Here is a 19247-nt window from a genome sequence, read left to right as displayed (position 1 = left end):
CAGCTGAGCACAGCCCTGCGCCTGCCCCTTCACCAAAGGCAGCTCACCAACAGTATGCAGCAGGCTTCACGGGTCCCCTGGCTTTGTGTCCTACGAATTCGGTGTTAGCATCTGCTGCCACAACCCTACGAAACAGCAGTCAACCCAAACCAAATGGATAATACAAAAATTAAAAATCCCACTCCGCATTCTTAGCCAGGAATTGTAAAACTGTGATGTTCAAAGAACGGTATTTTCAACAGCGTTTTTTGAAAATAAAAGGCTACTTCACTGAAATGCTAACACTGAGGTACAAACACTGAAATACTTTTAAGAAATAGCATAAGACAAGGTCTTGTCAGAGAAATCTCTTTGTAGATCCGCAGTGTTTGTATACAGAATGTGTGCATAGCGTGTGTGTATCTATATATCTGTGTATATATATACCTATATCGATATATGCACCCACACACAGGTACAGGTATGTGTAGATTATATATATTATATATATAAAGCTAACTTTCAGTCCTCAGAAAACAAAAGCTATCCCCATATAACAGCCAAATTCCTACATAACTCAATTTCGACATCTCATCTGGTGTGAACTGCACTCATTCCTAGTGTAAACCCCAGCGCGCTCTGCAATGATATACTGTAATGTCACATCGCAATCTGGATTTACTATAAAGGGCTGCTGACGAGTTTCAGAGCAGTAAACATTGCTGCGAGGTGTATTTCACACTGAGCTGGTTTTTATGAAGAACACTTCACCGCCCAGCCACGGCACCCAGATGATGAATGGTGAAAGATGCATGACAAGCTTCATCATTGTTTGTAAATCTTAACTGTTCCTGCTCACTAACTCTGCAGGCAATTTTCAAAGACAGCGGCCGACAGAAGGACAGCACAGCTTTCCTGAAGGTTATTCAACTTGTACTTGGCCTAAGCTATGCCTGCGAGGAGCACTGGAAATAAACTCATGGTTACACCGAGGCTCAGGATTAAAAACACTGGCTGGCCAGGCTAATGGCTGCTAAATTAAGAGAGCCCATTAGGCGGCCGCCCCCCAGTCCTGCCCTGCAGGGTTACAGACACCACGAGCAGGCAGCATACCCCAGTATTATTTACACCTGAGGTACAAACACACACATTTACAAACGGGGCACACAGCGGTGACCCCACATCCCCTGCAGGTAGGCACGACATGCAGCTGCCCCCCAGGCCCCAGCCGACACCTCTCAGCAGCTACTTCTGATCCCTGCTGCCAGGAGATCTCCCTTCGACAGGGTGTAACACCCTCACTCCACACAAGTGAGCTCGACAGTGGGGAAAATTCTCACCTTTCTCCCTAAGAGCACTCCGGCATGGGGGCAGAGCTACAGACTGCAACAACGGCCCCTTGCAAAGAGCCACAATCAGCTCATCGCCTCCCTCCTGACGGCTAAGCCATCCCACACTGCTTGCAGGGGCCTTTTTTTTTTTTTTTTTTTTTAAGAGATCAGTAGCAAATGCGCCTTTTGCTAAAGTTTCTCACAATCTGCAAAGGGCTGATAATTGGTGTGCCTTATCTAAGCAGAAAAGGCTGCAAAGGAATTAGCTTAGCTCACCTTCTTTAAGAAGATGGCATGAACGGTGAAGTATCCTCTGTAAATCCTCACTCGCAGAAAAGACTACAGAATACAGAGCTACAGACTTCTCCCTTCTCTTAACCAGTCAAGATACAAGGATGCACCTGCACATCAAAGCAACAGGGAGGCATGTTTCACTGTTTTTTTTCTACAATAACAAGCCATGCCCAGGTAAACACACTGGTATCACCACCGTGCCAACAAAATGTCTTCATTTGCTTTGCCACTTCATGGTGAAATTTTATGATTTCCATAAACTTCTGCTTGCAAGGGAAAAAGTCCCGTAAAAAAAACTCAGTGTCGAGCCCATACCCAGTGTAAAAGGATGCTGCTCAACTGATTGTGTGGATTTTCTCAGACAAGCATCCAACATCCTCTAAAGCACGAAGAAAATAAACTGCAGCCTCGCCAGCTGTAGCATGCTCTGCCCCACGCAGACAGCAGCTGAAGCAAGCAGAAACCAAGTTTGGGGCTGCAGTGGGTGTAAACTTGTGGTCCTCAACCTGTAGTTTTGAGACAGTCTAAATTGCAGGAGGGGCTGAGAAGCTCAGAAGGAGGGAAGCCATCCAGGGTCATTGCTCATCTCAGGGCAACGCGGAGGCATGGCCTTGCAGAGGGATGCTGAGGCTGCAGCATGAGGAGCTGGTGCAGCAGCATGAGCACAGCAGGGATAGACCTTTATTCCAGCGCTCAGCAGCTGCAGACCTCCATCAGGGTGAAGGTGGCTTTGCTGGTGTGTGTGAACAGGGTCCAGCTGTGCTTCCTGAGGCTCCAGGCTGCTTTCTTGCTGGGGCAAACAGAAGCATGTAGTTTTCATGAGACCTTACCATTCCTCCTAGAGAATGCTACGGTCTCACTCCAGAAATACATGTATTTCTACAAAAACAGACTTGGGGGGGGGGGGGGGGGGGGGGGGAACAGCAAAAAATACAGACTGCTCAGATGCTCCTGCCACAGGACCAGCATCTTCCCCCACTGCAAGCAGCAGGGCTCATCACTCGCCCTGGCATGAATCAGCAAAACTCGTGAATCAAACAAGTAATTCTGCAACTGCACAACAAGTTGCTTCACTGCATGCATTTTTTTATTTGTGTGATTTTCAGTGAACTGAACATAAAAGTTGCATTTTGAGGAGGAATTACTAGAATGAGCCTTTGAATCAGGAATAAACCAAAGCAGAATGTGATGTAAGCAAATGTTTGAACTCATTTCTTTTCATAAATTCCCTTCACTATCCATCAGACCTTATAAATTGCTTTTAATATTAGTCAAATCTTCACCAAGCCAACCTCAGTTAGAACACAGACCAATAATTTACAAAAAGGCTTAAACATACAGTAAAATGGACTGCCAGAGTATATAATGAATATGTCTCACATTCTCAAATCTATTTTGAAAGCTGCTATTACATCTAATGAAACAAGGAAATATGATTATGAATGTCACAAATGCAGCTTAGCAACTTCCTTGATTTAAAAAAAAAATATCACCAAACCCAGCACAAACCCAGCAACTGTGTAGTCAGCTAAGCTCAAAATTCAGCTTTTTATTGAAAATTAAAATGACATGTTAAAAGGTCATCTGCCTGAAAAGGTCTGTAGGATGTTGCAGCTTATTCAAGATCCACGTAATCGAAGAATAGCACATTGTCTGACTTCCACGGAAGTTTGTTCTCACATCATACTAACAGCAAATTCACTCCACAGACTATCCCTACAATCCAGGTTGTGTGAAGACAGGCAGAAGTGCCTGAACATGGCAGATTTGTTTATCAGGGGTGTATATATATGCATATATATTTATGTACATGTACGTGTGTATATATGTATATTGATGGCCCCCAAACATATTGTACCCTGCCATTCTAAGAAAGCCACAAAACACTGGTGTTTTACAAGAGTCCTGCATAAAAATGAGACTGCTGCAGGCAAGAATAGATGAGGCTGTGGTCTACACCACATACACAACCAGCAATGTAAGCCAAGGCTTAGAGAATCAGTTTAGACTTTGCCAGCGTTCCTGGCACCCTCATAGCAAGTACCTAAAGGACACTGTGCACAGCACAGCCGTCTGGGACTATGAACAGCAGCAATGAGAATGCATGAAAAAGATGCAACAGCCACCCAAAGATAACGTGACCTGCTGAGAGAAACACAGCTTTGAACTGACTGTTCAGGGTCTGCAGGCTTAGATTATTACCTCTTCCTTTCTCTTTTTGTCTGATTTCAAATTTACTTCTGAAAGTTTGATAAGAGATGGAAAGTTAGTGGCAAATACAGTCAAGTTTCAGCAAACACTGCTTGTTCCTCATCCCTGAGGAATGGCATACTCTTGAACAGAGGATGGTTTTTAAGCAAAAGATGCACAGATAGAAGCAAAACACACAAGCTAAATACTGCTGAACTTTATCCATTCCAGGAGTAAAATGATACCCCACACATTATACTGCTGAAGCCCCTCTACACCCAATATGCATTTCTGCTGGTGCTCTGCTGAAGATGAACAGGAGCAAAAGGAGAAAAAGTAGTATCTCAGACTTGACAATGCCTGGACCCTGTGGAACTGCAAGAACTTCTCCTCAGCTTACTCAGACTGGTTCTAGCCCTCTGACAGAGGGGTGTTTTTTACTGCTCTGCCCCACTTCTCTAAGTGCTTTATCAGCATAGCTCCATCAGCGCATCTTATCTGCTGGCTGCAAATACAGAGCTCGTAAATGCAAGCCTTTTTTTCAGCTCTTTGGAGTAATTTCTCAGCTATACCACACCAGCCTGCTTTGTTGCAGTGTGCTGTCTCTGTAGCTTGAACGCCCACAGAAAACAGTACTAATGCAAGGACACAAGCTTGAAGAGCTTTTGCATACCAGGACTCCTTGACCTCTTTGGTCCTACAGCCAGGTGCCTTCTTTGACTATGAACATGACTCATCTTGTGCAGCACTCAAGGGCACAGATTTCATGCAAGAATACTGTACATATGAAACCTGAAAAAGGAGCATAACATTCACACACTTGTAGTGGGTTTACATGGCAAGGTTTTGGTAGCAGGGGGCCATAGGGGTGGCTTCTGTGAGAAGAATCTAGAAGCTGCCCCATGTTAGATAAGGGCCCTGCTGCTGACCAGCACCAAGCCAATAAGCGATGTTGTTTGTGCCTCTGTGAGAGCATGTTCAAGAAAGGGAAAAACAAAACAAAACAAAACAAAAAAAACACGCTGCCACACAGCAGCTGGAGAGAGAGGAGTGAGAAGCAGCCCTGCAGCCCCCAGGTGAGTGCAGCAGGAGGGCAGGAGGTGCTGCAGGCAGGCAGCAGCAGTTCCCCTGCGGCCTATGGAGAGGCCCCTGGTGGAGCAGGCTGTCCCCCTGCAGCCCATGGGTCCCCCATGGAGCAGATCTCCACGCTGCAGCCCCCCCATGGGTGGAGGAGCCCCCGGTGGAGCAGGTGGATGTGGCCTGGAGGAGGCTGCGGCCCATGGAGAGCCCCCGCAGGAGCAGGCCCCGGGCCAGAGCTGCAGCCCGTGGAGAGGAGCCCACGCAGGAGCAGGGGGTCTGGGGGGAGCTGCCGCCCACCCATGGGGGACCCGTGCTGGAGCAGTTTGCTCCTGGGCAATGGATGGACCTCATGGGACGGAGCCATGTGGGAGCAGTGCTTGAGGAGCTGCTGCCTGTGGGCAGCCCCCGCAGGATCAGTTCGGGAAGGACGTCATCCCATGGGAGTGACCCCACAGGGAGCAGGGGCAGGGAGTGACAGAGAAGGAGCAGCAGAGACGAAGTGCTATAGACTGACCACAGCCCCCATTCCCCTGTGCCACGTGGTGGGAGGAGGTGGAAGAGGGTGGATGAGGGGAAGGCATTTTTGGTTTCTTTCCTTTGTCCCTCACTTCTCTAGCTTGTTAGTAATAGGCAGTATCTCTTACTATTTCCCTACTCTGAGTCTGTTTAGCCTGTCATGATAATTGCTGAGTGATCTCCCCGTCTTCATCTCAACCCTTGAGCCCTGTGCATTGTATTTTCTCCCCCTTTCCGTTTGAGGAGGGGGAGTGAGAGAGTGGCTGAGGTGGAGCTCGGCCGCCCACCCGAGTAAAACCACCACAACACTACAGCCCATTCTGAAGAAACACATCCTCACCCTGGACCTCCTTGCATTTTTCAGGCATATAGGTTTCCTCACTTCCCAACACTTTTTTAGTCAAATGGAACTTTTCATCTTAATCAGGGAGACTGTTTCTAACATCCCCTTGACTGTGTAACCACTGGAGGAGACTCTTTACAGAGCTGCTCCATAGTTTGTGCAATCTTCTTCAATGGCCCAGCAGTATTTTCAATACAGCATCCAACCAGACAGAAGCAGGAGCTATTATGTGGACCCTGGAGAAGTCTGTGCCTTGTTCAATCATCATTCTTCAGTTTCCACAACTGTAAAACTGGAGATAACAGTTATTTAGCTTCTAGGCAAGAATAACTCATTGAAAAGTGTTTGGGAAGTGTTAGAAGTTGTTCTGCTTGGAAAATAAAAATAAATATTACCTGAAATGTTTTCCCTTGGAAAACACTGTTTGCTGATTTAAACAAAATCATTGACCTTTTCCATATCAAAATGAACACTTCATACGAGTTTTTCTCATTTTTGTTTGGAAGGAGTTTCATGCTCCTGCTTTATATGGCTCATGCTTTACATTAAAGCTGCAAATACAGCACTGCTCCAGTGCTTCATTACATGTGTTTGCAGCTACCCTGAGACAGTGTCAGAAAACATAAATTCAAATCTGTTCAGCAACTAGAGCAACATTTAAATGCAAACCACCTTTTTCACCATTGGAACAAACACAGCTCAGAAAATGTTGACAAAGATCAGTTTCTACTCCATGCTAAAGTTAAGAGAAGATAATTAATTTGAAATCAAAGGTGTCTGCAAATAGAGGGATATTTCTTCTCTGCATTCTTTTATTTATATCTTGGGGATTTTATGCAACTGCCCCAAACCTGGAAACTACCTTCCCACAGCCAAACAAATGCTCACCCTTATTCAGTGGAAACAGAATCCAGAGCTGGGCACCCAGCCCCAATCCAAGCACATACCTTCATGTCTCAAATCAAGGTTTTGTGTAGATATTTCACAAATCTGATCACAGGTGGGGCCTGATCCAAAGCCAGTAGAAGGTACGAGGCAATTCTGGGTACTGACCAGAACCTGAAAATAATCCTTTAAAAAAAAAAAACACAGAAAACTGCCCCACAGAAATCAATGGGACTAGGGCACCTGGTTCTTGGGGATAAAATACCCTGTTGTAACTGCTGTATATTGTGCTCCATTTCTTGCACAAGGAGCTCTCAGCTTGGCTTGCAAAGCAGAAACATCCTTTAAAGCATCCTCTGCATACCCATGGATTGTTAACAACCTCCCATATATCTTTTATTCTAATTGCTCATTACAAAAAAAAAAAAAAAAAAAATAAAAGAAAAAAGCAAGATACCAGAGGGGAAAAAAAAAAAAAAGAGAGAGACATGAAAAATCTTTTTGGAGTAAAAAATTCCTCTTCTATCCAGAAATTGTTATATATATGTTACAAACTGGTGATCTAAGAGAGCCTTCTGAAAACACCCTTTTGCCATTTGTCACTGTTTTCTCTTATTTTTGTCCCTCTTTTTTCCCTCTTTTTTTTCCAGTTTCCAGAGGGGTAGCAGCTGTGCTCGTTGGAAGCAAAACCATTTCACTTAGAACACCTTCAAATTGCAAGGAGGTTGAGTGATGGTGTTTTGCCATTCAGAAAATGTCAGTCCATTACGATATGCAACACACTGTAACATGGTATGACCTCATGTACAAATGTCAGAAGCTTACTGGGAATTTCACATCATTCATAAAAAAAAAAAAAACAAAAAACAAAACCAAAGAAAGTGTAAATCAGTGGTCTGCTAGCTCATCTTTCCTCCCTTTCGACATAACTGGTCTAAACAGGCAGTTAACTTAGCAGAACAAAATTAATGAAATGGTCTGACTGAAATACTAACTGAGATAATATATGAACTGGCAAAACCTCTATAAACCTGAAGTTACAATTGAAGTGTGAGTAATAGACTGTGTGTATTATATCTCTGATTTGTGACTGGGAATTTAATAACCATTTGTGTTAAAGATACAGGTAGGTCTCAGAAGTTTTGAAAATTTGGCTGCAAAATTATTATTTTATGTTGACCTGTTGCTCTTACGAACACGTTACCTTCCTGTAAAATTTCTGCATTACCAAGTCTATGGGAACACATCTTAAAAAAATAGTTCTGAGTTTGCTGGAGGAGCTATAAGGTGAAATTGTACAGTCTCCATTATGCAGCAGGTAAGACTAGATGATCCTAATGTTACCTTCTGGACCTAAAATCTACTACTATGTATAGTTAGAAAGAAAACATGGCTCTGAGCATGATTGCTATTTCAAGCACAGAAAAGGAAGAATTAGTAAAATACGACTTGCTTGCTCACATTCCCTAGAGTTGTCTTTAAGAAGTAGCAATCTCTAACCCTGCAGAAACAAGCCACCAGGCTTCGTATCAAGCAGGCACTGTACAAAGCTCAGTCCAACCACCAGTGGAGAAATGGTAAGTATGTGTCTGTTATTTGAGACAACATTTGCAGCGTGGATAGTCAGTACCTCGGGGCTTCTACAGCCCACAGCCTGCTGGCTGACAGCATCCACACAAATGACAATGAAGGGGCAGAAAGCCTCAAATTCTCTGAGGAAAACCATCAAGAGGAATATGTCCTGGGAGTGTAAATTGTGGACTAACAGCCTGAGAATATTACTTTGTCTGTAGATGGAAAAAGTAAAAGCAGTTATTTCCTCCAAGATCTAGCACAATAAAAAAGAGGATGCCTCTAAGAAGCCTCTGAAACAGGTATGGTCTTGCTCTCAGGCTCAACTTTCTCACAAAAATATTTGTGCCTCTTTCACCCACTACCTCCCTGCTATGGAAAAACACTTCTTCAGAGTCTGGAAAATGCTGTTTGATCTCAGTAAATTACATCTCACTGCTTGTCGGTTTCTGATTGATGGTGTAACTTAGGGAACAATATCTGTGTGTGGAATACTGTCTGGAGAAGCAGTCAAGGATTATTGAAAATACAGTATTTATGCAGTTTAAAAATCAGTGGCACATTACGCACAACTTTTTTTCTGGAGTGATGAAAAATTACTGAAGTGCATTTGGGAACAAAGGGTATAAGGTCTTTTGTCTATTTGTAAGAACACTCAACTGGTAAGACTTCTTAGTGAGTTAGTAGTGATGGATGCAAGAAAAAGTGTCAACTGCAGTTGAGCATAAAGCCAAGTGCTTCTTGGACCAATCAACAGAAAGAAAGACGTCATTGCTCAATGGTGGTCAGAGAAGAAGGAAGAAAATAAAATTGAAGAAAAGAGAAGGAAAATGAACCAAGGATCACTGATTTCTCTAAGCCATTTAGAACTACTGGAAAAGGAGAAAAAGTCTAAGGTTTTATCACACCATGTGTTGTTTCTTCATCTATCTAATACGTCGTATTTAGTTGGAAGACTTTCAGAAAACAGCCACTCTGAAACAGCAGCCACCTCTTCAGTATAAATCATTGTGGAGTTACTGAATTCAAGGGCTCAACGCTGATTTACGCCGGCCATAGATATGACTTAAATGTACTTCACCTTCCAAAGCTTCATTTCAGTCCTTAAGGTGACTTAACTGAAACCATGTTTTTCACTACAAAACAAATGAAACCAGAACCACAGACACCAGACCATCAGCAACAAAAAAGCCATGACTGAAAACAGGTATGGGACCTGCGTAACATGCATCTTTTCATCAGATGTAAGAAAAGACTCAGCACATGTGTGCCGATAGAGAAGATTCACTTCAATGTACATGTGCATCAGAGAAGCAGATGAGGCTGGGTGCTGTTGTCAGTGCTGTCACTCCACACACAGAATAAATAGCACAAAAACTTGTCGGGTGTAAAATAAAGAAAATTAAATACTTCCCAACCACACCAAATTAAACTGCCAAGTTCTTTGTTACAGACAGATAAAAAGCGTGAAGAGCGTCTGGAAGGATTATCTCAGTTCATGGAATGCAGGTCTGCTGCAGGTAACTGAATAGGATAGTTCAGAAGCTTCAAATGCAGTAGCACTGTGAGAATTTTGGACATATGAAGTAGGAACACACCGCTATTTCTCTGTTTATCTATTACGCATTACTGGCCTGTTCCAGGGACACGGAAGCAGCTAAATAGGGTTTGGGCTGCTCCAGCAGAGACATTCTAATATCTGTACTCTACCTGCTAACAGAGCAGAAGAACAAAGAAGCAAGAGAAACTTTATCAGAAAACCTCAGTGTAAATTCATGAACTCCTTCCTAAAAATTACTGCAGATTACAGTAATATTTGGGATGGCCGAGAACACGGGATATAAAACGGCAGATTTATCTGCGGTAGTTTTACGTGAAGTAGTATGGTGTGCTAAGTTTGAAAGCAAACAAGATGAATCTGTGATATGGATGGGATACAGGAATAGTTTCCACGTGTGGTTCAGAAAGAACAGGACAGTGGAGGCTCAGTGGAAGGCTTGGGGATCCTGAGGGAGAAATAGCAAACAGAATTTCTGAGAAGAAAAGAGACAAAAGATAATTTTTAACTGGGCATCTTTCTTGTGAGAGAGCCATGCAGTGAGCTCAGACAGCTGTTTCAAGGGTCTCATTGTTCAATTTCAGGAATATATGCTGGAGCAGAACAGTATCAACCAACTGCTCTCCTGAATGATGAGACTTCTTAAATACATGCTTATATTACCGTACAGTAGCACTCCTACTTCACAACTGCCCTGAAAGCCTTTCCGAAACCAGGCACCTCTCATAGACTTTGGCAGCTGCTGTCCGCCAAGTAACTTCCCTTCCATCACCCACCCATGTTGTGAGGATGCCTGTTCCAAGTCAAAATGGTGCCAGAAGCCCCGGTGGGTGCACTTACCTCTCACTTTTGACTCTGAGTACGAAGGGATGTCCTCCGAGGTCAGGATCTGCGGGACGCACGCCGGAGTGCCAATCCCCTGGCCCAGGTAAGAAGCAGGTGGGTGGTAGGAGCACATCCTGTACTGGGAGCTCATGGCATGGCGGTTCTCCATCCCCTTCGCCTGTGGAGACAGGATCATAACAGATACAAAAGCTGAGCCTCATCACTGCACCCACACCCTGCTGCCCACAGGCACACATCCTTGAGGGAGACCACGGAGGGCAGAAGAGAAGCCAAATCCCAACACATCGGCCCTGGATTTTTGCTGTGGTTGGCTGAAGGTGCGCCCACACCACCCAGCTCCAGCAAGCAGACCCGGTCCTATTAAGTGATCTAGCAGCAGCAAAACCAGCATGAGGACAAGCTGATTTATCTTATCGAAGTTAAACCTATATCTGGCACATAAACATGTAATATTCACTGCCAAGACCTCCAAGGAGACCAACATGCCTCAGACCAGTGGTAGCTCTCCACCAGGAGCTCGCAGGATGGACTCGGAAGACAGTTCAACCTCCCAACTCGTTCAGGACACACTCGACTGAATGTGAGCATGTGACACACACATAAACACACACCACTTCTCTTAAAAACAAATGATATGGGAAAAAAAATATCTGTGTTTACAGACAAATCAAGCTGTAGGCAGACTACACAGCAAGTCTGCAGTGAAGCCACAACTGGACACAAGCAAGTCAGCGGTGTCAGCTTAGTGTGTGAATGATCAGACAGCCCCTTCTCCCTCCCAGACTCAGCAGCCAAGTTGGCAGTACTCAGAAATCAAGGTTTGTCTTACTCCAACACCCTCAAATGACCCAAACTAATCTCCCTGGACAGCCAGCAATGCTTTTTTAATTTTTGTTTTACAAAAGACCTACCATCTACTATTATTTGTTCCAAAGCTCTACAATGTAACATGGCTATAATACTCAAAAAGAAGTAGCCAAAATCTGTGCAAGAAGATGGTCTTCAAAAGGAAAGTTAATATCATCTACTCTCTCTAAGTTTGCTGGGCAGTGAATGATTGTAAGATGGAAAGCTTCTGGGCAGAGAAAAAATGATAGCTTTGTACCAGGGAAAAAGGCAGCTGTGCCAAAAGTAAGGGACATGAAGCTGTGCCATTATACAGCACCTCTGCAAGGCAAAGTGCTCAACAGACTTTTTGGCCTGTGTCTCACTGGCTGAAGAGGAGCTCTGCCTGCATTACCACTGCACGTACAGGTCCCACCCAGCCACATCTCCCATCTTGCTCCATCAGAGGCAGAGAAATGCAAAGCTGAAAAGCAGAGGATGAAGACAGCTGATCTGTTGTGGACAGTGGTCCCTTGCTAATTCAATATTCAAAAATATTTCTAGTAGTTAAACTGCCAGACGGGAAATAAAGTGGTCCAAACCACATAAAATCCTCCTGGGACTCTCCAAGACAGAAGGAAACATCCCAGTTTGTTTGGAGTGGAGATTGTGGTGAGTTACAAGGGAGTCTGAACTCCAGCAAGACACTGAGGTCCCCTCTGCTGCTCTGAAAAGGGCAGTCTCCTCCTAGAAACAGGCATCCATGCCTTCTCACACGCTTCTTCAGCAAAACCCAGGCTGCCACTGCCCTAAAATTATGGATTGACAATATAAACTGCCCAAAAACTTGGTGCAAAGGTCATTCTGAATCTGCACTCCCATAAAGCTCAATGGTTCTAGAAGTGCTGAAAAAAAAAAGTTAACAAAGTCCCCTCTACCTGCATTTTTACACACACGGTCTTACTGCCCTTGCTGGGGCAGGACTATGGGCAGCATCCCGTTCTCAGATCTTCACCTCACCTTTTCCCTATGTGCACGTGTGTATACATACAACTAGAAAAAGGTCACCTGATGGAGACAGTATTATTTTAGCTGTAACAAAATGAAGGAACAACTCCCTGGCACTGAAATGATTGTGTGCTTGTTTCCTTTCTCCTTTCAAACCTTTTTTTTTATTTTTTTTTCTCCATTTCTTAAAAAACAACTCACCTAAAATCTCTGGATTCAATGAATTATTACTACTATTATTATTAGTGTGTGGTAGCTGGCTAGCAAGAGACATGTTTTATAATCTTATTACCCACACCAAGTCTATGAACCACAGTTCGACCGACAGCCAGAGGCTCGGCTCTGCAAAGAATATGCTGTGTATTAACCACTGAAGAAAATCTAAAAGCTTTTGGTTCTGTTTTATTAAACTGTTTAGAATACACACCACAGTAAATCTGAACCATAAGGTTTCCTTTTTATAGTGCTTAGCAATCCTATTTTACAGTAACAATAAAAAAACAACCAGTCATAAAAATTCTTGACCTTAGTGCTGCATTAAAAAGGGGGCTTAGGAGATGATTACCCAGAGAGAAGGGGCACTTGCTCTGTATTAACTCCTGCTGCTCTGCAGCGTCCTTTCACATTTTGGGGTGCTACAGCTAGAATGGGAGATACAAATAGTCCAGGAGAGGCCTTGGACTATTTGGATCATTTCTTGTTCAGTGCAGTGCACCTCTCTGAATGTGGGAGCCAGGTACCCAGCTGGGGATCCTCCTGGGTCACCTCCTGGGGGAACCGCAGCGTCTCAGCTCCAGATAACGCATGTATCACAGAAGGAGATGCCTAGCCCTCTGCCATCTTCTCCTGCCTTCCTCATCACCCCCAGTGAGGCCAAAATAGGTAAGGGCTGGAATGGTCCCACCAGCCATGCCAGTCAGCATCACTGCTGGCTATGTGCCACAACAACAAGGCATGCTTTGGGTGAGGAAATGTGGAGGAAGAGAAGGGCACAACACAAATTCTGAGTACTCTGCCTTCCAGCAGACACCACAGTAGCATCTCAAGCAACCCCAGACACGTCCTCCCACTCTCTCCTCTCCTTTTGTGAGCTTGGCAGCAGGAGGAGTTACCTGACTGTGGCTGCGTACAGCACCTGGCTCCACAGCACTGCTAGCTTAGGATTTGTCTCTTTACCTCCAGGACTACAGGAAGCAATTCTGCTGCAGTGCAAAAGGCTGACTGCCCTCCCTCTGACAGACCTCAGCAGACACACACTCTTTGCAGAGCACACTTGAGTTTCTGACTTATTCCAGAGCACCCCCTCTAGCCCAGCATTGCTTATGCTCTGCCCCAGCTGCAGGTTGAAGGGTGTTTTAGTTGAAAACCACTGATTCACCAAGTACCTCACAGACTTTCGTGGAAGGCACAGATCACCTGAGAAGCACATCTGGCCTATTCAATATTTACAAGTTGCTCTAAGTTGTACAACACAGTGTGCACTCGGTAACCACTTAAAGGATGTACTGCAAGCAGCAATGGGATGCTACAAACCCATGAAGAAATAAACATGGCCTAATAAAAAGACCATGCAGGATAGGAATTCTCTCCCTGTCCACTTGCAGAGCCTCTGTGGGGAACCAAGGTGCAGCCATGGCTTGTCCACACACAGGCAAGCTGGAAGCAGGATTTGTCAACCACTGAGCACAACAGCCAGTGCAGCTCTACAGCAGTGTCCAGCAGTGACAGAACATGTATCAAACACCAGAGGAGCATAAAGAGGACGCTTCTGCGTCAGTTCAGATCATTCCAGGGAGTCCTACAAAAAACAAAAAAACTTTGTCAACAGTGACGTCCTGCTGCTCCTCCCATGTTCCTGGCAGCATCTGCATAGCCTTTAAATGTACTCCAGGTGGAGGAAGAGCTGAGGAGTGGTGGTGGCCAGATCTAAGAAAGAGAAGAGGTAAGGCAGGCACACCTGGTGGCTCACTTCTCCTTCCAGCCTTGGAGACTAGCAAATGGGCTGCCCTTCCCAGACGACTTATTTTAGACAGAGCATCATATGGGTAATTCTTTTATGCACAGGAACAGCCAGCTGCAGCCTCTTGGCGAGCAAGCCAGTGTTATACTTAGCGTTATCACCTTAACACTCTGCAGCTGATCCTGACTGGCGAGGGGGTTATTCCCAAGAAGAAAAAGTAGGGGAAGGTCGCAGAAGCTAATCCTGGGTGGCAAGCACTGCAAAGCATTTCTGAGCAACAAAAGAAATCAAACTATCATCACTACCACTTAGCTGAACTCAGCCAAGACATCTAGCCCAGGTTTTCCGTGTGTCCATGTCACCCAAGACTTGCCACCAGCTATCTTAGAACAAAACCCAAAATTACTGAAACACCAGAGAGACTCCGTTAAGAGTCTTAACATATCCTCCTCTTTGGGTCTTAAAAAAAAAAAAAAAAAAAAAAGGCAATTTTAGGGGGCATAAAATTTGGTTTTGCATTTAGTTATTTGCAAACAGAATTCACAAGTCAATTTTTAGTGTGAGGCAAGAATACAACAGCAGGACACTGGAGCGGAAACTTGGATGTTAAGGACCTCTGGTCCATCACCTGCTGGCTGTGTGACCTTGGGCAAGCCACCAAACAACTCTGTGCCTCAGTTTCCCAAGCTGTAAAGCAGGGTGGCCACTGCTCTCCCATCTGGTAATGCTACCGCCTGAGAGCTGACCCCTCACAACTGCTGCTGCACTTGCACTGCTCAAGGTGGTTTTGTTTCGTTCCTAAAACCAAGTAAGCATATTTTATAGCACAAGGAAAAAGAGACTATGACACTCTGTCTTGACTTCCTTTGATTCTAGCATAGAAAATACAAGAGACATCTATATCTGTCCCTCCTTGATAGACAAACTTAATTAACCTTTGCTATTCTGTTCCAACCTATTCTTTGAGACAAAGGCAGTGACCCATAAACAATATGTTACCATCAGAATCTCAACTGCTGTGACATCAAGAGATATAGCCCTATCAGCAGTATCGGAAAATAAACCGCTTAGATTAGCTCCTCCAAGAAATATGGATTACATTCATGTCACACATGAGCTGTCAGAAACATTAGGATACTTTTAGCATAAATCTGTAGTGTGAAGGGTATGTTATGAATACAGTATATAATACACTGCTTACGCATAAAACTGGGATTGTGTCGGGTGACTTGCACAATGTGTATATATTTAAACACATGTGCCCGCATGTACATTTACACATTTTACACCAGAAGAGTCAGTCCACGCACTACTGTAAGAAGGCCAGGCTTATGGGAGGAAAAAAACTGTGCCAGAAACAGGTTGTGCAAGTTGAAAGGGGCAATATTCTTTACTCAGAAGTTCAAACTGCTAGTTGCCCTACCACAGCCACATGCAATAGTAGCCGTATTTGAATCTCTGCTACTTTTTACAAAATTCTTAAAAGACATTTCTCTAACTCAACAGTGTGAACTGATTTCACTTCCAAATGGCAAACATAACTTCCTTCTTAGAAAATGAGTTAGAATTTCTCAGTCTGACTTTCACCAATAGGAATTTCATGTCTTTGCTCTACCCGGGTTTAAGGAAAGAACAGAAAAAAACAGGTTCTGGAATTGAAAATACTGATTTGACAAGCTGCATTTAAGCAAAAATAAAAGAAAACAAAACAAAAAAAAAAAAACACAACACAACAACAACAACAACAAAAAACAACTCAGCATGAAACAGAACCTACATGAAATTCTGACATCTGCCCAAAGCCTCTTGGCCAACCTTCACCTTTGCCCAAAGAAGGATCCCTGGGATTACTGGAGTAAACACCAGTGGCCTCCAGGTGTGGGGGACACATTCTGCATCTTACAGCCCTCTAATGGTCCAGCTATGGGAACCAGAAAAGTTTTAACGCTTTTTGGGGAGGGTGCCAACGCAGAAGGAGTCATGGTTATCCTTATGCTGCGGGTCACATGCCAGCAGTTTCATTGCCACCCTGGAGAACTTAAACCTGATTAGATCTGGACTTTAACATTCAAGTTTTATTTTTGTTGCAGTAAAAAAAAAAAAAAAAAGGCTGCAGCCACCTCAGCATTTTCCAGCTGCTGTCCCTAAACAGGTCACCAGAGCAATGCCAGCAGCACCAGCTTCCACTGTACATTAATGTGCTCTGTCTTGCCGTCCTAATGCTGGTGAATTCATTTAACTGTTAATTGGATTGAATGCATATAAATTCCTGTCATAACAAACAATTATTAGAGCTTCAAGGGAGGGTCCAGTTGCTCCCTGAGAAGCAGAGTTAAGGAGACATAGAGTAACCACCACATCTGCTACGTTTCCTCTCAGACCTAAGCCTGCATTTTCTTAAGATGCAATGCTGAGCCTCGGAGCTGGCAGAAGCATCAGAATCTAAGTGTCTCAGCCAAGACTATTGTCTTCATTATGCTTATCAAATCATGATGGATACAGCTTCTGGGGAAATTATATATAGATGAATAAAACCTACAGAGAAGTGCCTTGGAAACATGTACCTTGGCAAATTCACTCAAGTACATGAGTCTCTCTGCAAAGAACAAAGACTAATGAAATCTGACATTAATCTACATTAAAGATTCAGTGATTCAGTTTATTTGCCAGGGCTCAATGATGCATTAATCCTCATCCCATCCCACACACACTCACACGTTTCCTCCCCAGCTTTTCTCCCTTGCTCCCTAAATCCTCAAACAGCAGACAGCCAGGCTGCTGAAGGCCCCGTCTACACCCAGATGTTACATTACTGTAAGCATGCAGTTCTCCTTGTCTGGATGCAATTGTTCCAGGACAAGCAAGACTCCACCAACTGAGCCTGGAGAAAGCAGAGCTCTTGTCTGCACTGCCTGAGCCAGGAAAACCTTCCTGTGAGCACATGGCTGGCTTGTACCAGCACAGAAACCCTCCTTTGGGCTCACACTTACTACTATGATAGGCATTGCACAGCTTTTGTTTTAGCAAAGCAGCAGAAAATCAAAAACCTTAACCAGAGCAGTTATAGCACTACCAACTACACAAGCAGACTCACTATTACTGAAAGACCGGTTAAGAAAACACATCTACATAAAAAAGTAACCCAGTCAGTACAGGCAGTCCAGCAAAAATACCAGTGTACACACAGCTATTTCCTTCTCTAGAAGGAAACAGCCCACGTAAGTTTGGAAGCAAACCCCTTCAAGGTCTAAGCAAGGCTTTTCTTTGTGGATTGTGCTTGAGACTCTCCTGAAACCCCTTACTGTACTTGGCAGTGAAACTCATTCATCTTTCTCCATTAAGTATCACATTTCTACAATCTTGCCTTGCTGGTAGCCTTCTGTGTGCAGAATCAAAGTTTAACCATATGCAGCAGCTCATTCTCCTTACAACAAAACCTCTTCAGGGCCATGAAGGGTTTTACAGTCTCAGCATCACTGCACCCACGGCCATCAAGTATTATCTAGTCTAGCTCTCACTGTAAAACTTTTTATGATTATTTGTGCAATGTTATGCTGCCATAATACCACGCAAATCCCATGATTCGTAACTCTTCCAGCAATAACAACCTTCCTTGCAGATCAGTCTCTAAGAAAAATCTTTTAAGGTACACTGACCTTGAACCACACTCCACACTACTGAGCAGGAGACACGGGTTCTGGGTTCAGGCCATTTAGAAGCTGGGGAGATGTCTCTGCTGCAGGCAGGAAGTACTGCCTCTATGCCCTCTGCACAGACTTCTCATCAGAACAGCACTCAGAGATCCCAAAAGGTTTGCCCAGGATACATTCAAACCTCAGGTGAAAGTAATCAGTAAATTCACACAGAGATGAATGGAACTACGTGATACATCCCACAAAGTGAGAATAAACACCCAGTGCTTTGAGCCTGCAGGTAAAAGGAAAACAATTCACCCCCATCACATCTTCTTTGGTATCCCACTAATTTGAGCGGTGCTTAACTACAAGTTATTTACAGCTTCTGCAAGACAAGAATAAAACAAATGGAAAATACATAATTGCATTTATTTCTTTAAGGGGTGTCCACAAAAACAAGTATAGTTGTATATATAAAACACATGGGATACTCACTCAGATCATAAGCTAATTATAAATGTCACAAGTTAGGTAGATGTCAAGAAACAGTCTTACAGTGAGCCAAAGGACCCTACACATACACTTTAGCTTCAAATTAGAGTATAAGATCATAGAATCATAGAATCATAGAATCATAGACAAGCTTGATGCAGTGACTACTTCCCTGGGGAGCCTGTTCCAGTGTGCAACAACCCTCTCACTGAAGAATCTCTTCATGATGATGATAACAGAACTAAAAGGACACCACTTTCAATCCTAGGTTCAACGTATTAGAACATATTTTCATGGGTCTCTTCCTCAAACACTGTGCACTATCCATACACATAATACATATACATGTAATGTATTTTCATTTTTTTTCAAGAAAATAAAATCAAAGAAGTTTCTATTTTTTTGAGGAATTCTGAAGCATGGGACTAACCCTGCCAGAACTTTCACAGCACAAACCCTGCAAACCTTCATTTGTATTGTGACGTCTCCTATCATCAGCTCCACAGTAGGCTCTTCCTACTGTAACATCCTGCAAAAGCTTCAGAAGAAGTAACTTTCAATCTGAAATACTCTGTTATGATGTGCTACGTTAACCCAATGAACCAAAATTAAACTTAAAAAAGCACTGGCACCTCGTTTCATTACCACACACAAAATCCTATTCACACTTTTGCCTTGACTATTTTTCCCCCTGGTCTGGTGACCAAATTCAGCAACTACAGAAGATGCTACC

The 19247-nt window shown here is 43.8% G+C and overlaps 1 protein-coding gene across 1 annotated transcript in view; it reads right to left on the bottom strand.

The window, feature by feature from the left end:
• DMRT1 (doublesex and mab-3 related transcription factor 1) overlaps window positions 1-19247 on the bottom strand; it is a gene marked incomplete at its 5' end in the record, with an annotated part of 60866 nt that overhangs the window by 15555 nt on the left and 26064 nt on the right. The window contains one exon of the mRNA XM_032205623.1: window positions 10589-10751. Within this exon, the coding sequence (XP_032061514.1) occupies window positions 10589-10751 (163 nt within the window). The remainder of the gene's footprint in view (window positions 1-10588; window positions 10752-19247) is intronic.

The sequence above is a fragment of the Aythya fuligula genome, chromosome Z (genome assembly GCF_009819795.1).
Source record: "Aythya fuligula isolate bAytFul2 chromosome Z, bAytFul2.pri, whole genome shotgun sequence".
NCBI classification, from domain to species: Eukaryota; Metazoa; Chordata; class Aves; order Anseriformes; family Anatidae; genus Aythya; species Aythya fuligula.
The sequence above is the reverse complement of the archived record's forward strand: the minus strand, read 5'-3'. Positions and strand labels throughout refer to the sequence as shown.